The 26,921-nt window shown below is 39.0% G+C and overlaps 1 protein-coding gene across 4 annotated transcripts in view; it reads right to left on the reverse strand.

Moving 5' to 3' along the window:
- CXADR (CXADR cell adhesion molecule) overlaps positions 1-26,921 on the reverse strand; it is a 212,100-nt gene that overhangs the window by 136,978 nt on the left and 48,201 nt on the right. For all 4 annotated transcript variants that reach the window (XM_065541471.1, XM_065541472.2, XM_005548920.5 and 1 more), the window contains exons 6-7: positions 26,759-26,897; positions 22,925-23,108 (exon numbers count right to left, since the gene is read on the reverse strand). In XM_065541471.1, the coding sequence (XP_065397543.1) occupies positions 22,925-23,108; positions 26,759-26,897 (323 nt within the window). The remainder of the gene's footprint in view (positions 1-22,924; positions 23,109-26,758; positions 26,898-26,921) is intronic.

The following is a 26,921-nucleotide window of genomic DNA, read 5'->3' on the forward strand; positions in this document are numbered from 1 at the left end:
ATGAAAAAAAAAATGGTATGCCTAGAATGGTGCTAGTATTGTCTGGGGGCAAAAAACAAATTGTTAGTGGTAGTTAGTGTTCTCAGAGGCGGGGAAAGGGACAAATACAGAGAATATTATTTTTGTACTTTGAACATTTTGATCTTTAAATTTTTATATTAAGCATTATTACTTTGTAACTGGAGGGTAAAAAGACAAACACTTTCTCAAGGGAGTTTAAGACAACTTCATTGGATTTACTTTTAGCAGATGCAAATGCTGACATCAGTGATAATCAAATTGTATGTTTCGTGAACAATCTGTTATATTTCTGAATTAAACAATTGCAGTGTGGCTACAGTTTTATGTTTGTAAGCATACTGTGTCTACAAGGAAATATTCTGAAATAGTAAATACTTATAATGGGGTAGTGATAGTACATAGTTTGCTCCAGTGTTCCCATTATATGTAATGTGATAATATTCATGAAAAAATGTTAAATATAGTACTTTGTGGGAGAAAACTCCATTATTAAGAAAAAGTATTAGGGAGGAGAAGGGTGCAAAAAAGAAAGAAAATTTATTAAATACCTGGAAATAAACTTTAACAACAACAAAAAGGAGTGAGTCCTATAGAGAAGAAAATTATTAAAATTTGGTGAAAGACAAAAATAAATAGAAGAATATATGATTTTTAAATGGACTTGATCTTATAAAAGCTTTACTTTTCTACAAATTAATATATAAAGTCAATATAAATCATAATTTTAAAATCCCAGCAAAATTTTATGTAACTAGAAAGCCTGATTTTAAGTTTACATGGAAGAATAAATGTCAAGAATTACCAAGAGTTGTTTTAAATAAAACAATGAGCACAGAGTATTTTTCCTTTTACGTTATTAATATATACTCTGAAGTATAACATAGGAATAAACTAATTCAACCAGTGAAACAGAATGACAGATCCAGAACCAGAAACATTCATATGCAGAAGTTTGGTGAATGGGGCTTTTCAAATTAAAGATGAAGAATTCACTAATCAAAAATTAATAGATATTTGGCTATCCACTTTTAAAAATTAAATCCCTACTTCAAACCATAAAAATAGATTCTAAATATATTAAAGAAATCATGTAAGTTATGAAACTATAGAAGTACTGAGAGGAGGCTGACTCACACCTGTAATCTGAGCACTTTGAGAGGCCGAGGTAGGAGAATTGCTTGAGGCCCGAAGTTTGAGACCAACTTAGGCAACAAAGCGAGACCCCATCTCTACCAAAAATAAAAATAAATAAAAGAACTGAGAAAATATGGAAGGATATATACAGATATACAAACTTTAGCTTTGGGAAACGTTCCCACAATTGGAAGACAGGCCATTTGGAATGGGGAAAAAGTTTTAAATTTTCATAAAACGTGTACAAGAAAATGTCACTATATACAAAAAGGGTCTGTATATAATTAAAGTAAATCATTTAGTGGGGTCAAATCAATAAAGAAATACAAATGGCTAAAGACATTAAAAGATGTGATAATGGCACACTAATGACGAGGGAACTATATATTGAGACCATATTTAGACCAGATGGAAAGGAATAAATTGCCTATAAAAATTATTGGCCACAAGAGGGCATCAGATTTCCTTTTCCAACTTCAAAGCTAAAGATTCTATTTGCAAATAATAATCTAGCTTCTACATGAAAAGTGTTAGTGGTTATAGCTTAAATCACTTCTTTTCCTGTGGGTCTACATGTAGAAATTGTCACTGGTAATGGAGAATTTTAATGAATTATGTCATAGCTATTATACAAAACAAACATTTCTTTAATTATTTTTCTGTTAATAAAAGTAGTATTGTTCATTTAAGAAATTGTTCAATTAAAGCCGGGCGCGGTGGCTCACGCCTGTAATCCCAGCACTTTGGGAGGCCAAGGTGGGTGGATCACGAGCTCAAAAGATTGAGACTATCCTGGCCAACACGGTGAAACCCCGTCTGTATTAAAAACACAAAAAAATTAGCTGGGCGTATTGGCACGCGCCTGTAGTCCCAGCTACTCTGGAGGCTGAGTCAGGAGAATCGCTTGAACCTGGGAGGCGGAAGTTGCAGTGAGCCGAGATCGCGCCACTGCACTCCAGCTTGGTGACAGAGCGAGACTCCGTCTAAAAAATAATAATAATTAAACACCCAGAAGCACGAAGGCAGATCATCAGACTCAATAACCACTATTAATATTTTAATGGATGGGGGAGCTTTTACTTTATATACTCCTGTTGTATTATGATATGAAATATATTCATTTTATGGTCACACAATTCGAAAACATGAAATGTCTTCTTACACCATTTTTTCCCCTAAAACATGATTTTTTATAGTTTCACGGTACTCACAGGTATGTGCCGTAATTGATTTAACAACTCTTTGTTACTAGATTTTAAGCTACAAATCTCTTTCAGAAATATCTTTTCAATCACATATCTCAATGCATACCAATGTCAGATGTTGGTCAGGAGTATCCATTTAAAGTTCAGAAATAAACAGACAAGTTAATCTCAGAACTGCCAACTTTATGAATTCACACATAAAAAATACAGACAATACATTTGTCAGAGTCAATTTAGTAAGTAAAGCCATACAATTAAATGGAAAAACAGTGTGATTTTGTTTTACTAAACTCTATGGAAAAAACAAACATTGTTTTTGCATCTTATAGATCATCCATCAACCACTTCTAAAGAAGTGATGAAATATACTGATTGAAAATGAAAATGTACTTAAAATTTTTGAACTTTGTCTAAGGTGACTGTAACATGAAAATATAAAGTCAGTTTTGCTATTTGAGTTTGTGTTTGTTTGTTTGTTTGTTTGTTTTTTGAGATGGAGTCTCTCTGTGTCTCCCAGGCTGGAGTGCAGTGGTACAATCTCGGCTCACTGCAACCTCCACCTCCTGGGTTTAAGCGATTCTCCTGACTCAGCCTCCAGAGTAGCTGGGACTACAGGCGCCCGCCATCACGCCCAGCTAATTTTTTGTATTTTTAGTAGATATGGGGTTTCACTATGTTGGCCAGGCTGGTCTTAAACTCCTGACCTGGTGACCCACCCGCCTCGGCCTCCCAAAGTGCTGGGATTACAGGTGTGAGCCATCATGCCCAGCCTAGGGGCAGGACTTTTAAAAACTTCCGGATTCGCAAGACCTTAATAATAGTAAGATGTATAAATACATTAGGAACCATTTGAAAGTTTGCAAGACAGAATAACCAAAGATGTGAATGCAGGATGACACAATGATGTGTACATTAACCACCCTGGGCTACAATACTCTATTTCCTTGGAAGATGATCTTCACATCACTGTTACAGACCAAAATAAATAAAATAAAAAGCCAAAGCTACGTCTTTAATTAAAAATCATCACTTATTGATGGCTTCATACCAGCCAAATGCTGGGCTAGGTGCTTTACATGGACTACCTCATGTATGTTCTTGAGGTCTATACAGTTTGTTCCTCATTTGTTCAGTGGCTGAGCCAGGATAACCTCTAACTCCAGAGTCCAAACTCTTAACCATTACATTTACTTCCTCTAACAGAATCCTTCCATTTATCTTTAATCATGAGTAAGCAAAAATCTTTCCCACCTGAGTTGATTGCATACACTCACAAAAACAAACAAACAAACAAACAAAAAAACAAAGCCAGGAATAAGCATATCCTACGTAAGCAAGCCTCAAAAGCACTAACTTATGGCTATAATGGATCCCTTTCTAACACAGCAACAAAAGGAAGGAAGGAGGGTAAGATCCATTCTGCGTGAGGTACTACACCCGCGAGCAGCTCTGTAGATCCATAAGATAATTTTAACGGAGATGGGACCAAATCATGAGGTCTTTCTGGTAAACTGTCCTCAAAGAAAGGGTCCAAAAAGGAAATGTGATCATTAGGATAGTGCTGAATTTTAAAAATCTCTTTAAGATATTTCTCTCTTCTTCCTCAGCCTTTGAGCGAACTCAAAGAGAGGATTATACATGTATTTCTTAGTTTTAACACTTGGGTATGTAATCATTAAAATATGTCTGTTCACTGATACCGGGGGGAGCAGAGTGGATTTTTGAGTGTGTGTGTCATCATGGCCAAATCATCTGATGGCTATTTTGGATGAGATGGTAGTGTATTTCAAGTATTGCTCTGGTACTAAAACGGATGATGTACAAAAGTTATACATGTATGTTGGAGAAAATTTGAAAAACAACTACCCCAAGTTAATCTCTTAAAATTTGGTGTATCTTTCCTATGACTACCATAGACATTTAAAAGTTTTTATTTTAACATGTAAAATAGCCTACGGATACTTCTCTTTTTTTGCAGAACTTTAACTGCTATGTAAATTTCTTCACTTAACAGTACCACAAATCTTTTGCCCGTAACATTACAAGAAGTTTAAATTGAATCTACATATACATACGCTCATAAAGCTCTCCTGGTCGTCTACACAGCACATCTTTTTTTTTTTTTTTTTTTTTTTTTGAGACAGAGTCTCGCTCTGTCGCCCAGGCTGGAGTGCAGTGGTCGGATCTCAGCTCACTGCAAGCTCCGCCTCCCGGGTTCCCGCCATTCTCCTGCCTCAGCCTCCCAAGTAGCTGGGACTACAGGCGCCCGCCACCTCGCCCAGCTAGTTTTTTGTATTTTTTTGGTAGAGACGGGGTTTCACCGTGTTAGCCAGGCTGGTCTCGATCTCCTGACCTCGTGATCCGCCCGTCTCGGCCTCCCAAAGTGCTGGGATTACAGGCTTGAGCCACCGCGCCCGGCCTTACACAGCGCATCTTTACCGCGTCCCAAACATAGCAGATAGTATCTTTTAGTTGACAAGGCAGAGATACGTTTCCTGTCATGTAATTGTTTAATTTTACTTTGTGTTCTCTTGTTTCTGTGAACACATAAAATGTCCCCTCCTTGTCAGATTAAAAGACTGGTGAACAATAGAGGACTGTGATTTTCCAACAGGTTGTAAATTGCAGTCACTGATATTTTTTCTATCATGTTCTCTCCTCCCAGAATAGCAAGGTCATTCTCCTGTTCCCCCAAAATTCTCTCATTGTTGACAGTTCTGGGACTGTGTGAGAAGAAAAATGTCTTACTTAGCAACATTAAAAGAGCACAGTGCCAGCAGCCAACACTGAACTTGGGATAGTGTGTGACAGCTGACGTAAGATATAACCTAGACACATCTTTGCAAATGCAAGATAACTCATTTTCTTCATTAGTTTGTGCTGAATCCATGAAACTGCTCTTGGCAAAAATTCCGGCAACATGAAGAAACCAAAGACAAATCAAGGAGACACACTGTTATGAGGATACATGTGGCAATGGCTTGATACGAACATAGCCAGAGCTGCTACAATTATTGTCATCAACAAAGATTACTGAGAGTTTATGTGTTGAACAGTTAGATGTAAAGATGTTTCTGCCTTTCAGAAGTCTGACATCTGCTTAGAGATAGGAGATAAACACATGAAGACAGGTAACCCTGCGCTCCCAATGAGGGTACAATTTCAAGGAGGGAGAGATAAGTCAGGTTGAACCAGAATGGTTTGGAAATGGCTTCCCTGTGGGACTTAGAAAGGATTAAGATTACATAGTCATAAAAGGGCAAATATAAACAGTCAAAGATAACTTGAGGGGAAAAGCTGTGGGTCAAATCACAAAGAACTAATTTTATTAATATGTAAAAGCTCCTCCAGCGGCGTGTGGTGGCTCATGCCTGTAATCCCAGCATTTCGGGAGGCCGAGACGGGTGGATCACCTGAGGTCAGGAGTTCGAGACCAGCCTGGCCTACATGGTGAACCCTTGTCTCTACTAAAAATACAAAAATTGGCTGGGCGTGTTCGGCTAGACCAGGAATCAGGAGACCTAGATTCCATTCCTAGCTATGTGGCCTTAGGAAATGGTGGCAGGGGCCTGTAATCTCAGCCACTTGGGAGGCTGAGACAGGAGAATCGCTTGAACCCGGCAGGGCAGAGGTTGCAGTGAGCCAAGATTGTGCCACTGCATTCCAGCCTGGGCAACAAAGAGTGAAGCGCCGTCCAAAAAAAAAAAAAAACAAAAAAACTCCTCCAAATTAGCAGAATACTAGTACCAAAGGAAAAATGGCAAAGGATATCAATGGAATTCTCAAATATATATATATATATTTGTTCATTTATTTACTTATTTTTGAGACAGAGTCTAGCTAGCCTTGTCACCCAGGCTGGAGTGCAGTGGTGTCAGAGTTCACTGCAGCCTCAATCTTCTGGGCTCAAGTGATCCTCCCACCTCAGCCTCCTGAGTAGCTGGGACTACAGGCACATGCCACCACATCCAGCTAATTTTTTATGTTTTGTAGAGATGTTGGTCTCAACTATGTTGCCCTGGCTTGTCTTGAACTCCTGGCCTCAAGTGATCCTCCCACCTCAGCCTCCCGAAGTGCTGAGATTACCAGTGTGAGCCACTGTGTCTGGTCCTACAAATGGTTTTTAAACAAAGAAAAAGATGCTCAATTGAGCAAATTGAAAGAGGGGTAGACTTTTAAACTATGTGATATTTTTCTCCTGAGGTCAGGAGAGATCAACAAGTTGGATAAGAGTATGGTGAAGATTTTCAGGGGATAAACACTCTCATGTATTGAAAGCATAAGCTGCGGCCGGGCGCGGTGGCTCACGCCTGTAATCCCTGCACTTTGGGAGGCCAAGGCGGGCGGATCACGAGGTCAGTAGATCGAGACCATCCTGGCTAACACGGTGAAACCCCGTCTCTACTAAAATACAAAAAATTAGCCGGGCGTGGTGGCGGCGCCTGTAGTCCCAGCTACTCCGGAGGCTGAGGCAGGAGAATGGCGGGAACCCGGGAGGCGGAGCTTGCAGTGAGCCGAGATGGTGCCACTGCACTCCAGCCTGGGCGACAGAGTGAAGACTCCGCCTCAAAAAAAAAAAAAAAAAAAGAAAGCATAAGCTGCCACAACACTTAGGGTGCTGTTTTAATACTAGCTATCAAAATACTCTTTACTCAGTTGCTCCTCTTTTAGAAATTTATTTTCAAGATATCTTTATACATACACAAAATAATATATATACATATATACTGATTGTAATTTCACTCATTATACCAAAAGGATGGGATTAATTTAAATGACCATCAATTGGCAACTGATTACATACATTATAGTGTATCACTTTGATGTAATATTATACAGTTTTGGGAGGAAAAAAGCTTGCTTTGTACCGAAGATAGTAGATACAAAGGGAAATATAGAATGACCTGAGAGCAACTGTTAAATTAAAAACAAGTTTGTGGCCTAGCAAGGTGGTTCATGCCTGTAATCCCAGCTCTTTGGGAGGCTAAGGCAGGAGGATCACTTGAGCCCAAGAGTTTGAGACCAGCCTGGATAACATAGTGAGACCTCCTCACTACAAAAGAATTGGCCAGCTGTACTGGTGCCTGCCCATAGTTACAGTTACGTGGGAGGATGAGGTGGGAGGATTGCTTGAGCCCTGGAGGTTGAGGCTGCGGTGAGCCATGATCACACCTCTGCACTCCAGCCGGGGTGAGAGAGCAAGACTCTGTCTCGAAAAACAAACATTGTATACAATGTTTTAAACTTTATTTAAATATTTAAATGTTTAAACTTTATTTAAAACAAAATACGTGTACATGCCAGTATAAGGATAGAGTAAATATAATAGTGGAGGGTCAGATGTAAAAGTCTAAAGCTACTAAACCTGTGGTTTAGACTTTAATCTTTATTTATGTATTTTTGGTTTTGAGACAAGGTCTCACTCTGTCACCCAGGCCAGAGTTCAGTGGTGCGAGTACAACTCACTGCCACCTTGACCTCCTCAGGCTCAGATGATCCTCCTACCTCAGCCTCCCAAGTATCTGGCACCCGCCACCACGCCTAGCTAATTTTTGTATTTTTACTAGAGACAGGTGTCGCCTTGTTGGCCAGGCTGGTCTCAAACTCCTGGGCTTAAGTGGTCTGCCTGCCTCGGCCTCCCAAAGTGCTGGGATTACAGGCGTGAGCCAACACTCCTGGCCGGACTTTAATCTTTAAATTCAAGTTGTCGAGGAAAACTTTCGAGCAAGACAGTGAACATAAGTGTTTTAGGAAAGTTAACCTGGAAGTGAGAGTTTTCATCAACTCTTGTCTAGGAGAACATCCTTAACTGCAGATGCTGTTTAATCAATTAATAAACTTAATAAATGGCTGCTTTCATAATCGGGTGCATTCGTATTTCTTTCTAACGTGGTCCAGGGCCAGGTCTGGTGGCTCATGCCTTTGGGAGGCAAAGGCTGAAGATTGCTTGAGGCCAGGAGTTTGAGACCAGCCTAGGTAACATAGCAAGATTCCATCTCTATTAGAAAAATAAATAAATAAATAAAATGGTCCATCACCTCTTCATGTCTTCCTGAGGCTAGATGTATCCAAATCCTCTACATGCGGCAGTAAATGAATAGGAAAGGTTGTGTCTTTTTATAGAATGCAACAGGAAGGGAACAAATCATGCCTTCATACAAACACACTTTAACTGAGCACTTACTCCACCAGCTAATACTTCCAGGCCCTAAATGGCCAGCGTAACAAGTTTGTGATTCGAACCTCACCAGCACCGTCACCAATCAAGGACTGATTTCTGTATTCTAAGCCTCTTCTCTCTTCCATTATCCATCCCAAATTTCCTAAATTTCATCTCTTTTCTGTCGTCTTACCCTACCCCACCACTGCCAACCTGCCCAGGGAATGGCCTCACCTATATGTCATAAAGAAAAGTGAGACTGGCCGGGCGCAGTGGCTCACGCCTGTAATCCCAACACTTTGGGAGGCCAAGATGGGTGGATCACGAGGTCGGGAGATCGAGACCATCCTGGCTAACACAGTGAAACCACGTCTCTACTAAAAATACAAAAAATTAGCCGGGTGTGGTGGCGGGTGCCTGTAGTCCCAGCTACTTGGGAGGCTGAGGCAGAAGAATCGCTTGAACTTGGGAGGCGGAGGTTACAGTGAGCCGAGATTGCACCACTGCACTCCAGCCTGGGTGACACAGTGAGACTCTGTCTCAAAAAAAGAAAAAAAAAGAAAAGTGAAAAGTGAGACCATCTAATAACATCCTATCAAAACAGTCACAAATGTATTAAATCTGCATCCAACTCTCTCACTGTCTGGCATCCATCTCTGAAGAAAATGTTTTCCTTCCCCTCTTTAAGTTAATCCCTCCACTGAAGTTCTTCATTTCATCTTAGCCCCTTCTTCTTTCCAGGCTCTCTTTCCACAGCCTACATTAATTATGCTTGCATCTCTCCTATCTTAAACTAACCTTTGCCCTGCTCTAGTTACTGTGCCCTCCTGCTTTTTCCTTCCCTTCACCACCAAGGACCTTGAAAGAATAGTCTACTAGTTTTTACATTGGGTCTTATGAATCAGATGTCTCAGGAACTAGTGGGGGATTTGGTGAAGGGGGGATGTGGGGAGGCAAAGAGAAGATAAACAATAACCATTTTATCTGATATGATATGAACCTTACATAGGATTTCATTTGAGACAGGTACATCCAAAATGTACTGCTTCCTTAGATTTCTTAACTTTTTTTGAAGACAAGGTCTTTTGCTCTGTCACCCAGGCTGGAGTGCAGTGGCACCATCATGGCTCACTGCAGCCTCAACCCTTGGGGCTCAAGCAACCCTCCCACCTCAGTATCCTGAGTAGCTGGGACAACAGGTGCGCACCACGATGCCTGGCTAATTTTTGTATTTTTTGTAGAGACGGGGTTTCGCCATGTTGGCCAGACTGGTCTTGAACTCCTGGGCTCTGCCTGCCTTGGCCTTGCAAAGTGCTAGGATGACAGGTGTGAGCCACTGAGCCCAGCCCTGCTTCCTTAGATTTCATTCTTGCTTTAATCCACTGTACTGTGTTGACCCAGCCATCCTAGCAGAACTGGTCCATCATCATGTATGATTCCATTTTCATAGTAGGTTTTCCTTAGTTCCTGCCTGCCCCAGGGCACCGACTTGGGCTTCTTCTCACTCTACACACTCTTACCTGGTGATTTCACTATATGCCTTTCTCTTGGAAAGGCCAGAACTTTTCACCTCACACCTGTTAGTTTAGATATGAAACAAACAGACAAACAAAAGCAAACCCAAAGGTAAGTGTTGGTTGAAATGTGGAGAAATTGGAACTCTTGTACACGGTTGGTGGTAATGTAAATTGCTACAGCCATGATAGAAAACAGCATGGAGGTTCCTCAAAAAATTAAAAATAGAACTACCCTATGATCCAGCAATCCTACCAATCTTTTGGTATTTTCAGAAGAACTGAAATCAAGTTATTGAAGAGATGTTTGCACTCCTATGTTCACTGCAGCATTATTCACAATAGTTAAGATGTGCAAAGAACCTAAATGTTGATAGATGGATGAAGAGATTAAGAAAACGATATCTAAATACAATGAATATTAGCCTTAAAAAAAAACAAGAAAAGTCCTGCTATATCCAACATGAATGCACGTGGAGGACATTTTGCTAAGTAAAATAAAGCAGTCTCAGGAGGACAAATATTGCATAAAACCAATTTTATGAGGTATATAAAATAGTCACACAAAATAGAAGCAGAGGGTAGGATGTGCCAGGAGAAACGGGGAGGGAGAGATGGGGAATTGCTACTCAACAGGTAAAAAGTTTCAATTATGCAAGATGAGTAAGTTCTTATGTTAAATGTTTTTACCACAATAAAAAAAAAAAAAAAAAGGGCCAGAGGTTCACTTTTTTTCTTTACCAAGGTTTCTTAAATTGTGTTCTAGAGATCAATGCATCAATTTAAAAAAAAAAAAAAAAAGCTTGCAGAATGGTCTGACATGTGAAAAAAGGTGGTTTCACTTAAATTTCATTTCATTTTTCCCAACAACCCATTGTCTTAATACCTGTGCTCCGAATGCTCAAAAGAATGGAAAAGACTCTAGGAATGCAATATTTCCATATGACATAAAATTAAAAGCAATCTCTAGGTCCAACAGTAAGAAAATGATGAGTTATGGAACATCAACTTAATCAAACATCATGCTTCATTGAAATGGATATATATGAAATGCTTCCAACAGCAGATAAGATGTTTATGATACAATAAGGTTAAGTAGAAAAAAATTAGAGAACATGCACTTTAAAAATAAAATACATATATTTAAATATGCCAGAAGGTGAAATAGGACAGACAGGTTTTGGTGATGATGTCAGGTAAATCACTTTAAAATTCATTTACTATGTGGTCACAGTGTTATCTTAACAAGGAAAAAAAAAATTTTTCTTTTTCTTTTTTTTTTTTTTTTTTGAGATAGGGTCTCACTCTGTAGCCCAGGCTGGAGCGCAGAGGCGCACTCACAGCTCACTGCAACCTTGACCTCCTGAGCTCAAGTGATCCTCTCACCTCAGCCTGGCGAATAGCTGGGACTACAGGCATGTGCCACCATATCCAGCTAATTTTTGTATTTTCTGTAGACATGGGGTTTCGCTAATGTTGCCTAGGCTGGTTTTGAACGCCTAGGCTCAAGCAATCCACCCTCCTTGGCCTCCCAAAATGCTGGGATTACAGGTGTGAGCTACTGCGCCAGGCTGGAAAACAATGTTTTAAATATTTCACAATCAAGTCAGATGAAAATCAAATTTGAATTTGGATAATCAATGAATTAGACACGTGCTGGCTTATAGAGAAATTATTTCAATAGTTCTCATTACTGGCAGGTATTTTGATATAACACAGTAAATGATGTCACACATTATGGCAGTACTGGTGTATATCCTAGAGTTTTGCAGATAGTCTAAACAGCATGGAAATGTAACATATTTAACTATAAATATGGTGCTTTTTAAAAAAATAAATTTAAAGACTATTTAATAAATAGTCTTTAAATAAATAAAGACTAGTCAAGTGCAGAAGTGAGAAGGGGCGAAAGAGTGGAACAAAGCGCTTGGCCTGTAATTGTGAACAGAGATAACTCGCTATCTTTGGACCTGCTGGTTCTGCTTTTGATTGAACAGTGACAGAGAAGGTGTGAGTAGAGACATTTATTTTTCTCACGGTTAGTACGTAACACCAAGGGACTACTACGTCCGAGTTACTGTAAAAATCCCAAAGGCAGGGTAACCATACATCTTACTGCCCAATGCAACACACTTTTGAGAGCAAATGATTTATTGCTGTTATCAATTACACCACGGTAACAGACATAAACCTACCCCAGGAAAAGTGGGATATAGTTACCTTATATGAGGTAATGAGGCAAATATTACTAGTATAATTCAAGAATAATAATGATGCTAAAAGCTAACACTTAACTGAGCACTGACCAGGTGCCAGCCTGTATACTTGACATATGTAAACAGCAATCCCATAAAAATTGGGATAAATACTACAAGGTAGATACTATTATCCTATTTTATTTGTGAGGTAAAGGAGTAGAGAGAGGTTAAGTGGTTTGTCTAAGGTCATCCAGCTAGTAAGTAGTGAAGCCAGAGATGGAAACAGAGCTGGCTATCTCCCAAGCTCCTTTTATGGCGTTATCCTGTCCAAAGTATTTTTGGAGGATTCTCCATCTCCTTACCAACAGCCTGGTAAGCACTTACTGCATTTATACCAAATTAAATTTGTTCAGTCAATGGAACCCTGTTGGGCATATTTCTTTTTCCTCCTTTCCAAAGCCCTTAAAAACTTTTTTTTTTTTGAGATGGAGTCTTGCTCTGTTGCCCAAGCTACAGTGCAGTGGCACGATCTCAACTCACTGCAACCTCTGCCTCCCGGGTTCAAGCAACTCTCCTGCCTTGGCCTCCCAGGTAGCTGGGACTATAGGCATCCACCACCACGCCTGGCTAATTTTTGTATTTTTAGTAGAGACAGGGTTTCACCATGTTGGTCAGTCTGGTCTTGAACTCCTGGCCTCAGGTGATCCACCAGCCTTGGCCTCCCAAAGTGCTGGGATTACAGGCATGAGCCACTGCGCCCAGCATAAAATCATTTTTTTCTTTTTAACTTTAGAAATTTTACAATTGAGGACAGGCATGGTGGCTCACACCTGTAATCCCAGGACTTAGGAGGATGAGGCAGGGATATCACTTGAGTTCAGGAGTTCAAAACCAGCCTGGGCAACACAGCAAGACCTCTCACTACTAAAAATCAAAAAAATTAGCCAGGCATGTTGTCATGCCTGCTATCCCAGCTACTTGGGAGGCTGAGGCAGGAGTATTGCTGAGCAAGGAAGATCGAGGCTGCACTGAGCTATAATTGTACCACTGCACTCCAACCTGGGCAACAGAGCAAGACCCTGCCTCAAAAACAAAAACAAAAACAAAAACAAAACAGAAAACAGAAAAGCCTTCCCAACAGGAACAGCAGCAGATAGAATGAGACACTTTATTCAAGGTTGCCAGGAATATTATCTTTCTCACTGGCTGACAGCATTGCACCCCTAAATATCAACCCTTATGTCTGTATGTATGTGTGTGTGTGTGTATGTATAATATATATATTCCACATTTTTCCATTTCCTACTTCCTGTTTGAGTGAAGTGCCATAGTTTGGGTACTTGTGTATATCACACACGTTCTTGGTAATCAACATTTTTCTATCTCCAGTCCTCTCTCCTACTCCAGATACATCTAGATATCTATTCATCATCTCCATTTGTATATCTAATAAACTTCTCAAACTCAACATGTTCAAAACTGATTTCCTTAGCTTCACTTCAGAACATTCAAAGAATTAGGGCTCCGACCACTGCCTTTACTTCTCTCTGCATTCTCTACCATGATGACTTCATCTATTCCTGTCAAAAATCTGCCTTAAGGTTTAAAACTGCCAAATTTTCTCTCCATTTCTGAATTTTCTACTTAGGTCCAAGCTGGTAATTCACCTGCCTCCTATCATCATGCCTAGATTGTAATAGATATTTTATATGTTGCATAGCTAAAACAGGATTCTACTTTCTTTTTTTTTTTTTTTTTTTTTGAGACGGAGTCTCGCTCTGTCGCCCAGGCTGGAGTACAGTGGCCGGATCTCAGCTCACTGCAAGCTCCGCTTCCCGGGTTTACGCCATTCTCCTGCCTCTGCCTCCCTAGTAGCTGGGACTACAGGCGCCCGCCACCTCGCCCGGCTAGTTTTTTTTTTTTTTTTGTATTTTTTAGTAGAGACGGGGTTTCACCGGGTTAGCCAGGATGGTCTCGATCTCCTGACCTCGTGATCCGCCCGTCTTGGCCTCCCAAAGTGCTGGGATTACAGGCTTGAGCCACCGCGCCCGGCCTGGATTCTACTTTCAAATTTGCTAATCTATCTTTCCTAGTTTCATATCATAATTTCCCACACAGTTGCTCCAACCAAAAACCTAATATCCACTCATCCATCGTGACCAATCCATTCTTTGTTAACTTTTTAAAATAAATATTCAGGATAAACTCACAAACACACATACACGAGTACTTGAATATGTACAGAACATTCCTAGAAGGGTAAATAAAAAACTGACCATATTTTTCACTATATACTCAGACCTTTTGAATTTTATTCTGTGAAATAGATGACCTATTCAAAAATTACCAACATTGAAGCAGCAATCAGTTAATGCCTTTTGAAGGGGAAGTGGGGACAGAAACTGGGAGGTGAGAGGGTGAGTTAGATTTCACTCTATACTTTGTGCATTACCTTTCTGAAATACTTTACAAACTATTTCAGGTTCATAGTTATCTTGTGAATAACTTAAAATGTAGAAGTTCTTATCACTTCTTGGCCTTTTGGCTAAGATCAAGTGTGAAATGTAGAAGTTCCTTTAAGCTTTACTTCCCTCAAAAAGTAGTTTTATCTTGTCAGCAAGATTCACTTAAAAAGACAAATTCATAATCATTTCCTTTTTTTTTTTTTTTTAAACAGGGTCTGCTCTGTTGCCCAAGCTGGAGTGCAAAGGCACGATCTCGGCTCGCTGCAGCCTCTGCCTCCTGGGTTCAAGCAATTCTCTTGCCTCAGCCTCCTGAGTAACTGGGATTACAGGCATGCGCCACCACTCAGCTAATTTTTGTATTTTTAGTAGAGATGAGGTTTCACCATGTTGGTCAGGCTGGTCTCGAACTGCTGGCTCAAGTGATCCACCCCCTTCGGCCTCCCAAAGGGCAGAGATTACAGGTGTGAGTCACCGTGCCCAGCCTCATAACTGTTTCATCAACTACTTTTTCACTTGACAGGCAGATGTGAAGTTAACAAAGTCACCCATATTTGAAATAAAAATAGTGTATTTCTGGGGCAGGCGGAGGCAGTTGAGGATCATGAAATACCTATGTTGGCATAGTTATTTAGGTGTTGATACTGTTATTATGCCATTGAAAGTTAAACAGAGAACCCTCTGGGTACATGTTTTATACCAATGCACACTATCTTATTAGTCCCTCTCAAAATGTGCAGTCATCATTACTGTTACGGGGTGAAGTGTCCCCATCCTCTAAATTCCTATGTTGAAGTCTCAGATTCTCTAGAATCTCAGAATGTGACCTTGTTTGGAAACAGATTTGCTACAGATGCAATTAGTTGAGATGTGGTTATATGGGTAGGTCCTAATTCGGTGACTGGTGTCCTTAAAAAATGGAAATGCACACACGGTGACAGACATGCATAGAGGGAAGAGAGATGGACAAAATGGTCACCTACAAGCCAAAGACAGGGTCTGGAGCAGATCCCTCCCTCACAGCCCTCAGAAGGAACCAATCTTGCCAACACCTTGATCTTGGACTTCCAGCTCCAGAACTATAACACATTTCTGTTCTTCAAGCAGTTTGTAGCATTTTTTTACGGCTAATACAATCACACATAAAAATTACTTGTAAATGCCTAGGTATTTCAGAAGACTAGCCATTTAAAAAGACTTTGACATAATACTCTTCAGGTTTTGTGGAAAGCTAAAATCTTTTATGAAATTGTTTTAGGTATTTTAGCAGATCACCTCAAATTCTGATACTAAGAAATATTATTAGTATACCAAATTAAACAACAATTTTTAAGTAGGTATTTTTTTTTCAACCACACTAAAAGTCTGCAATTTTGTGAAGCCTAAGGGGAAAAAAACTTAACGTTAGTGCCTTAGCATGGAAATCAGTCATCTGCAAAGGGTTTCCTAAGCCAGAGGCTCCCAAAGTTGGTTAATTATTGAAATAATCTGGGAGAGAAGAGTCACTGATTTCACCCTAGACCTACTCAGCAGGAATTCGTAAGAAGGGCTTTAGAAATATATTTATAAACTGCTTCTGATAATGAGTTTTGTTTCCGTGTTCACTACTATTGAGTCAGGTAACCTCATGGTGTATTTGGGCAAGTTAACTCCTTAAGCCAAGTGCAGCCTTTCCCCTCACTGCACATACTCATCCTTTTTCTCATGATACTGCCCTTTTTTTTTTTTTTTTTTTTTTTTTTTTGAGACGGAGTCTCACCCTGTCACCCAGGCTGGAGTGTGCAGTGGCGCAATCTTGGCTCACTGCAACCTCTGCCTCCCAGGTTCAAGCCATCCTCCCACTTCAGCCTCCCAAGTAGTTAGGATTACAGGCATGCACCACCACATCTGGCTTTTTTTTTTTTTTTTTTTTTTTGGTATTTTTAGTAGAGACGGGGTTTCACCATGTTGGCCAGGCTGGTCTCTCGAACTCCTGACCTCAAGTGATCCACTCGCCTCGGCCTCCCAAAGTGCTGGGATTACAGGTGTGAGCCACCAAACCTGACCAATACTGCCTTTTTGAAGAGACCAGGCCAGGGGCCTTGCAGAACATATGATGCATATTTAACGAACACGTATTTGTCCCTAGTGTCCATAGTTTTCTTACTAAATATCCATTCAGCATTTACTGAGTAATTTGGAAGTCACCGAGGTAGGCAGTGGGGACTGAGGTAGGTAAATCACCTCCAGAGTACTGAAGGAGGTCTATCAAGCAGGTGAAACAATTAGAATGCAAAGGTTTTGTGCCACAAAAGACCTGTGCTGACATTGAGGAGGGCACAGAAGTACCCCTAATCTAGGAGAACCTAATAGCTTCTTTTTGTATAGTTACCTTAGAGTAGCAACTTTTTCCCCTATAAATATTTAACACAATTTAAAAATCATCTAAGTAACAAGGTATGTTTGATTTATACTTTGGAAACACCAGCAAAAAAACCCAAGCTTAATTTCTTGGACTAGCTTCTTGATTTTTTCACTGTTGGTATTATTGCATCTTGAAATTATCTTTGATTATGCCTTAGACTTACACTATTTTTATTGAATAATAAACTACTTCATACCCAATGTTGTCTCAGTTTAATCAGCTTTGCTATTTGTTAACCAGAAATATGATTTGGCCATTAGGGCTATAAGATTAAGATATGGTCTAAATTAAAGGCATTTAATTATTCTCGGTTTCACTTAGCCTATTGCACTGTAAATCTCGATTCCTTGAAAGTCTGTGTACCATTATCAGTATCCCAGTTATCAGGGGTAAATACCAACAACTTTCATTATTGTATCAATTCTATCTCTTTGAAATCTTCCAACATCCCCTGTAAAGTAGGTATTTTGTACCATTTGAAGCACTAGGAAACTGAAGCAAAGTGAAGCAACTAGTAATAAGTGGTATTTAAGCATGTCCTGTGCCTTCTAGCACTATGTCCTGTGCTCTTCACCTTTTAATCCCTGAGTAGAAAATTTCACATCAGTATAAATCAGTGGTTCTCAAAAGGAGGTGATTTGCCTTTGACCCCAGGGGAGATATTTGGTAATGTTTGGAAATACTTTTTATCATCACAACTGTGATGGGCATGCTGGTGGGGGGGCCAGGGTGCTACTGACATCCAGTGGGTGGAAGCCAGGGCCGCTGCCAAACATCTTGCAATGCACAGGACAGTCCCCTACAACAAAGAATTATCCAGCCCAAAATGTTAATAGTGCCGAGGTTGAGAAACCCTGGTATAAACAAAATATTCCTCAACATGCTTCTTACAGTAGCATCAATAGCCCATTCTGGTTTTTCCTGAAATCAACATTTATAGTCAATGAAAATACTTCAAGCCAAAATGAGACGTTACTTTGGTTCGAATATCTGTGCCTCCCTAAAATTCTTATGTTGATGTATATTTTATTAGCCAGAAGCCCAAATCTCACCAGTATGTTGAAATCTTAATACCCAACGTGATAGCACTCAGATGTGGGGCCCCTTTGGGAAGTGATCAAGTCATTAGGACTCTACTCTCATGAATAGCATTAATGGCCCTTATGAAAGAGGCTAGAGGAAGCTCCCTTTCCTCCTTTCTGTCATGTGAGAATACAGCAAGAGGCGCCATCTTTGATACAGACGGTAAGCTCTCACCAGCCACCAAATCTGCCAGTGCCTTGATCTTTGACTTCCCAGCCTCACATCTGTGTATATACACACACATTCGGCAACGTATCTGAAAAATGTTTGAGTTTATACTGTAAATTCTGAAATGATCACAGAACCCCAAATATTATATACTATTATATAAGCACACAGGAATGGGGAGATTTTGGTCTGTATGCTTGACATGTTTTCAACGATGTATGAATATGACTGTTGCAATCTTTATTCTTTCTGTTTAGAGGATGCACGGGGGGAAAGGAAACCATGACACAGCAAGCAGGGAGGAATAAAATATTGAAGCTTTAGCGGACATTTGTATAAAAGGCACAATAAAGCCACACCATGAGGCAGAGAAATGCTTTCTCGATTTTATTTCAAAAGTACACAAGGTCACAAAACTAGAGCAAGTTGTTTTTCTTAACAAATTTTGTTCTTACAAATTTCAAAATCTGCACCATTGGATATATAAGCCAGAAATCGTACATACAAAATCTGAAACTGACACTATCAATTCTATACTTTGCACACGTGGAGTGTCAAAATATTTTTCTCAGTAGTACAAGTGTATTTCTCACTAAAATTCACAATTAGGGAAAAGAATAAGTGAATCAATGAATTGTGGTTCTCTTAAAACTCGTGTCATTAAATAAGTTAGCAGAAAACACGAAGTTCTGTTTTGATGGAACTTTTAGTCTCGATGACTAAAACCAAACCCAACTGATATGTACTATATTCTTAAATTATAAAATAAGATACTTTACAAAAGTTAACCTTAATGAATAGGAGGCTGGTGTTACCTGCTATAAGAAAAATGATCAGCCTTCCCGAAAGATAAATAAACTGAACCACAATTCACACATTTGTTTATTATTCTTCCCTGCTTCTATGACATTTATAAAAGGAATTTGTGCTCAGTTATGGCCTATCTCAGTGTTAAAATAGGTAAATGAGTAAGAAATCCTATTGCAGAACATAATGCCTTTGTTGCTGGAATATCCAAAGGCATTCAAAATATTAAAACTTGCCCAGAACATTTACACTACTAAACACAGGAATGTTATAAAGATATATGTACATATATATATATATAATATAATGTCACAAGCCACTAAGAAGTTAAAATTGTGCCAACATTTTCTACAAACTACTCTTTATGTGACACATCAAAGCATTAAGCACATAAAATACGAACTTTTTCTGTTCACACTGGAATAAGGCATCTGAAAGCCCTAAACACTGCTGAAGTGAAAATTAGAAGAAAAAACTCTTAACATTCACATAACATCGAATGTACATGCTGCACGCATACAAAAGACACTGAGAATATTTTTAAGAAGCCACACATCACAGAATTTGATAGTCACCTTCATGCAATGAGTTCCTTTGATATTTAATCAAAATGTTTACTTGCCCCTTTACTTGTTCCAAATTTCCAAGATTAACTCTCAAATTTTAAAAAGTATCTTTTTAATAAAAATCAGGTATCTCTTTATATCCATGATCTATATGGATAGTGATTTGGATTTTTTCAATCCCACTCTCCCTAAGATACACTCAGGCTGTGTTTCTATTTTAGAAAGTCCATGGCAGATAGCTCAAATTAAAAGGAAGGAATTTGTCCAGAATAATTGGTTACTGTCATGAATCACAGACATTTTAGGGGGTGGGGGAGTGAGAGGCTCTCTAATAAGGGAATAATATTAGTTAAGATTGCCAGTAAGAAAAAAAATAGCTGTAAACGACTCCATATTCAAAGTACAGAACTGGCTGGATGTTGTGGCTCACCCCTGTAATCCCAGCAATTTGGGAAGCTGAGGCAGGAGGATCTCTTGAGCCCAGCAGTTTGAGACCAGCCTGGGCAACACAGTGAAACCCCATATCTTTAAAAAAAACAAAAAATGTACAGAACTATATATTCAAAAGTACCATTTCTCTTCAAATTATCCTTTGTAACCTACAGAGATGGATAGTATCGAGTCTCTCAGTTATAAAGTAGAATCAAATGGCTTTGCTATTAAGATGCAGTACTGTCCTTGACTGATCTAACTGAAATGCTTTAGTAATTTTTTGTTCAACTACTTGATTACCAATAGCAATTTGGGAGCAAATATTTGATCTCTGGTTCAACTGAAATTATCAGCGAGAACTACTTGAAAATTTATCAGTACTCTTTGGCTGACAGAATTTTACAGTGAGACATAAGCCTATAAAATAATGTCCTCTAAAATATGAAATATATGGGAAGAAAAGTCTTGTTCCTCATGTGTTATTAAAAAAAAAAGGAAGGAAAGTCTTATACGTGTCCACTTTCTATAACTTCTACTTAGATCAATAGGATAATGTTCATTATATGAAAGTCAGGAATAGGAAGAACCAAAATTTTATTATTAATGTTCTGTTTATTTACTTTTTATAATACTTTATAAATAAACTTTATTCATATAAAACAGGCCGAACATCTGACATTCAAAAATGGCTACTGTTATAAAACCAGAAACATAGTCAGAGTGTTGGGAATATTGAAATTTCTAAATCTTTATGAATAACACAATCGCTTAAGTGATATGCACAAAGAACAGAAAAGAGGCAAGCTTGGAAATGTGAGGATAGAAAGGTGTCACAGTGATGTGTTTTTAGAAACAGTACCTTCACCTCTAAGCACCTTTCAGGTAGGTGATAGCTAGCTCATAGGCACCAGAAATTCATAATAGAAATTAAATTACCCAAAAGGCACAGATGAAAATGTTAACACAAGTATAAAAGTAATTTTATGTAAGGTTAAAACCTATTTTTAAAATGCTTCCAAATATGTAAAACTATACACAAATCCATTACACATTCAGCTTAAGTTTACCATTAAAAAGTGTACACACAATACTCTAACCGTAAATACATGCCACCATTTATAATGTAGCATTTACCACCACAGCACCCAAAGATATTAACAGAAACCAACTCCCTACTAAAATCTAGGGAAAGGTTTTAGAGCTAGTGAAAGAATTTATTGCAGACCGTATTTATTATAAAGAGACTGTTGGCTCATTCTACTATATCCACACTCCCTCACAATCTTAAGGGAAATACAATAAATCCACTTTCTTCTCCTAAAATGATATTTAGCACATTTGGCAAGGAGGAGTAGTCCCTTAACTCCTTTTTCTTATCTTTTTTTCTTTTTCTTTTTTCTTTTTTTTTTTAAGAATAAATCACTTTCACAAAACTAAGACTCAAACATTTTTGAAGCTCAGCTTGATTTGCCAGAACTACACAGGGACATGTTTGGTCACACAACAGCAACTATACATCCTCCCAAGTCTGGAACACAGAATTGATGGAGGACACTTACTTGCTTAAAATGTATTTGATTATTCTGCATTTATGATAAAAATATCATCCAGGGATTATATTCAAGAGGGTAAATTTAGGATTACGTGTTTCTAGAACATATAATATGTAACACCATCCCAAAACAACAAACAACATAAAGCACTGAAACCGAAGAACCACTTAAAATTTAGAATAAATTAGGAAATTTCAATCTATAATTGTCAAACAATAAATGAGTTATAATAATTTTCTAATAAGAAAAATATCACCTAAAGTGGAAAGCCAGTATTTAGTTGGGAACTATGAAATACTACATCCTTGATCTGGCTGGCCGCCATTTTGAAGACCACCACAGATCTCAAGGCATGAGACTATTCACCAACAAAATCTATCCCTGCCATTGCACCTAGTGTCATCTCAATATGTGGCTGACAGCAAATGTTCTAACTTAATCTGATAGATGCTCCTTTAGCATATAAAAGAGTTTGCTAAGTCCCTATTACCTGTAGCAGTCTATCAACTAAATATTTAAGAAGTCATTTCACAGACAAGGTTTATGAATGACTTAGAAGTAAAATTAGTAATTTCTAAACCACTGTAGTGTTTTCTATGTTTTTAGAGATATTCCAAACACAAGATCCTGTTTTCAAAGGAGCTATAAAAACAAGTACAAACATACATAAGTAATTTTGTCATGGATGTTTCTGCACTAATTTGGGGGAAACTGGTGGGCCATAAATAAATGAGATACACATCCTAAAAATCATGGTAAAAATTATCAAGTACCACTTTCAGATGGTTATTCAAGTATCAACTTGGTATGCAAGTAAGTTCACCAATTTCTTCACCTATGATTTCATATTCAAAGTGCTACATCTTACTTAGGTACTGATAAATTTAGAAACCTTTATAATCAACCTCTTAAAGAAAATCCAGCTTTTTCAGATGATAAAATTGTCTTTACTAACTTTAATACCTGTAACTATTTCAATATAACCAAACAAAAATTTTCAAAAATATATTCCTTACAGTTCCTGATTATTTTTTGCTATATTTTGAGGCTAGGAACAAAGTTTAGACCAGAATAGGTTTTCACATATCAAAACAAGGAAAGGAACATGGAGAGCACAGACGAGACACATGGAGGCTCTAAACTATAGACCCATCCTTGCTCTGTGCTGGGATCATCACAGGAATCGCGCCCATTCGACTTAGATTAGGGGCAGCTACCTTAGCAGGTGGGAGAGTCGGACTCTGAGGCGTGCGTTCAAAGTCTTCACTTGGTACTTGGTTATACTGAGTCTTGGAATATCCTTCCATGTTGGAAGGAGACATGGATCCCAGGGATGAATGATTACTGCCTATGTAGCTTCTGGCAGTGGACGTACGGCTCTTTGGAGGCGGCACATCTTCCCTGGAAAGCAAAATCCCCAATACATGTCAAGAGAATAAATTTCTAAAAACCTACAATTATGTAAGCTATGAAGCATGGATAAGAGCCTGTATTTAGGTACCAAACATATAAAAGTGTGTGTGTGTATGCGTGTCACAAAAAAGCAAAAAGTGCAAGCCATAACGTCATAAATTCTGCATCTGTCCCCAATCTGTCATTGTGATTAGAGTTATGACTTCACACTTAATAAAATATGGTATTTACACAAATGTAGATGATTCTAGAATGTTGTCTTACAAAACACAAATCTCAAATCATTCATATTCTAGTATCACTGGTCAAGATAATCTAGTTACAGCCATGTAACACTTTATAGTTGAGAAAACACTAACACCTACAAATATATTTCTATCTTAATCACGCCTGTAATCCCAGCACTTTGGGAGGCCAAGGCAGGTGGAGGTCACTTGAGGTCAGGAGTTCAAGACCAATCAGGCCAATATGGCAAAACCCCATCTCTGCTAAAAGTACAAAAATTAGCTGGGCTTAGTGGCAGGTGCCTGTAATCCCAGCTACTCGGGAGGCTGAGGCAGGAGAATCACTTGAACCCAGGAGGCGGAGGTTTAAGTGAGCCGAGATTGCGCCATGGCACTCCAGCCTGGGTGCCAGAGTGAGACTCTGTCTCAAAAAAATAAATAAATGATAAATTTTAAAAATTTTTAAAAGAAAAGAAAAAATCATTTTTGTATTAAAGTTATCTGAAACCTTAGCTGAAAACACTACAGATTTAAGTTTGCTGGGAATTTAAGCCTAAGAATTTTCATACCAAACACTGACAGAGAGCTCAACTGGCCCTCCATAATCATGGGTTCCACATCTGTGAAGCCAACAAACCATGTATAGAAAATTATTTTTTTAAAAATATTGTCTGTACCTAACCTGTACAGATTTTTTGTTGTCATTATTCCCTGAACACCACACTATAACAATCATTTACATAGTATTTACATTAGGTATTATAAGTGATCTAGAGATGACTCAAAGTATACAGAAGAATGTGTGCAGGTTATATACAAACAGTACGCCATTTTGTATCTTTTTCTTTTTCTTTTTTTTTTTTTAAATAGAGAGAGGTTCTTGCCATCTTGCTCAGGTTGGTGTCTTGAACTCCTGGGCTCAAATGATCCTCCCATCTTGGCCTCCCGAAGTCCTGGGATTACAGGCGTGAGTCACTGCGCCTGGCCGCCATTTTATATCAGGGACTTGAGCATCCTTGGATTTTGGTATCTGCAGGAGGTCCTCCATGGATACCGAAGAATAACTGTGTATCTGAGTTATCTTTGGTGCATTTAAAAAATACAGGCGTACTCGTTTCATTGTGCCTTGCTTTTATCACACTTCATAGATACTTATGGCATGTTTTTTCTTTTAAACAAATTGCAGGTGTGTGGTACCCTTGTGTCAAGCAAATGTACCTGTACCATTTTTCCAACAGCATCTGCTCACTTCATGTCTGTGTTGTGTTTTGGAAACTTTCACAACAGTTAAAACTTTCTCATAATCATACCTGTTAGGGTGATCTGTGATCAGTGATCTTTGATGTTACTATTTTAATTTGTTTTGGGGCAGCATGAACTATGCCCATATAAGACAGCAAACTTAATAAATGTTGTGTGTGTTCTGGCCATCTCCTCCAACCACCCCCCGATTCTCTCACCCCTCCCTCAGGCCTCCCTATTCCCTGAGACACAATAATATTGAAATTAGGCCACTTAATAACCCTACAATGACCTCTAAGTGTTCAAGTAAAAGGAATAGTTATCATAGTTCTACTTTTTAGAAAACTTTTATTTATTTTGAGACAGTCTCGATCTGTCAACCAGGCTAGGGTGCAGTGGTGCGATCACAGCTCACTGCAAGCTCAAACTCCTGGACCCAAGCAATCACCAGCAGGGCTCTCTTTAAATCAAACCCAGAAATAATCAACCTTAGTGAGACTGGCTGAAAGCTAGTCTCTTGCACCAAACAGCCAAGCCAAATTGTAAATGCAAAGAAAAAGTTCTTAAAGTCAAGTCAAAGTGTTACTCCAGTGAACACGTGAATGGTAAGAAAGCGAAACAGTCTTATTGCTGATATGGAGAAAGTTTAGTGGTCTGGATAGAGGATCAAAATAGTCACAACATTCCCTTACACCAAAGCCCAATCCAGAGCAAGGCCCTAACTCTCTTCAATTCTATCAAGGCTGAGAGAGCTAAGGCAGTTGCAGAAAGAAAGCTGGAAGCTAGCAGAGGCGGGTTAATGAGATTAGGGGAAAAGGTCATTTCCATAACATAAGAATACAAACTGAAGCAACAGAAAGGTTATTCAGAGGATCTAGTTAAAAGAGCGTTGATGAAGGTAACTACACTAAGTAACAGATTTTCAATAGAGACAAAACAGACTTCTACTGGAAGAAGACACCATCTAGGCCTTTAATGGCTGAAGATGTCAGTGTCTGGCTTCAAAGCTTTAAAGGACAGGTTGACATTCTTGGTAGGAGCTAATGCAGCCCAGGAGTTGGAGACCAGCCTTGGCAACATGGTGAAACCCCATCTCTACAAAAACTACAAGAATTAGTCAGGTGTGGTGGCTCATGCCTGCAGTCCCAGCTACTCGGTAAGCTGAGGTGGGAGGCTCACCTGAACCCAGGGGGCAGAGGTTGCAGTGGGCCATAACTGCACCACTCCACTCCAGCCTGGGCAACAGAGAACGAGACCTTGTCTCGGAAAACAGACAAACAAGAGAAAAACCCAACCACCACAGAAAGAAAGAAATTGCCATAGCCACTCCAACCTTAAGTAACTAGCATCCTGATCAGCCACCAGCCATCAACACCGAGGCAAGACCTTCCACCAGCGGAGAGATTAGGACTCACTGAAGGCTCAATCATTAGCATTTTTTAGCAAGAAAGTCGTTTTTAATTGGGGTATCTACACTGCTTTTTTAGACATAATGCTACGGCACACTTTAGACTATAATATAGTATAAACATAACCTTTTGTGCACCGGAAAAACATATTCATGTGATTTACTGCGGTGGTCTGGAACTAAACCCAGAATAGCTCTGAAGTGTCCCTGCACAAGTGTCCAGACCCCACCCCAGATCTACCAAATGTCAATTTCTAGGGTGTGAAGTCATGTGTTACTACTTTCTAAAGTTCTATTATCCAATATGCACACTTCTCGTTAAGACCTTCTGATTTATAATATTTAAGGAAAATAAAAATTATACTACCAATCTTTCTACAAACTACCAAATTACCTGATACAATCAGGTCAGATTTTTTTTTTTTTCCAAACCTCAATATCCGCTTTATTTTTTGAAGGCTTCATCCCTCCCACTGCAGGTGGGAATTCTTTTCAAAAAGGCAGGCAGTCTTGAGCTAATCATTTCGCAGTGGCTCTTAAAATGGGGTACAAGAAGGTTGGGGAGCGGGGCACGATGAATGGTGGTTGGAGCTCTGCACTTGGAGTTAAAAGTAAACGCTTTCAAATGTATTGAGAAAAACGGGGCCAAAGCTTTATCCCTTCTCCTAAGAAAGATGCTTCGGGTGGTTAATAAGAGAACTAATGCTTTAGAGACATGACATATGTTTGGTATACATCAGTCAACTCCTGTCTCACTTAATTACCTGATATCGTGATGAACTTCCTTTTCATATTTTTCTTCTCTGCGCTTTTTATGACAGCAAAAGATGATAAGACCAATGAGCACTAGAGCAAGCAAAGTTCCTATAATGGCTCCTGCAATTAGTCCAGCTTTATTTGAAGCTAAAATAAGAAGAATTAATAGTA

Source organism: Macaca fascicularis, chromosome 3 (assembly GCF_037993035.2).
Source record: "Macaca fascicularis isolate 582-1 chromosome 3, T2T-MFA8v1.1".
NCBI lineage: Eukaryota > Metazoa > Chordata > Mammalia > Primates > Cercopithecidae > Macaca > Macaca fascicularis.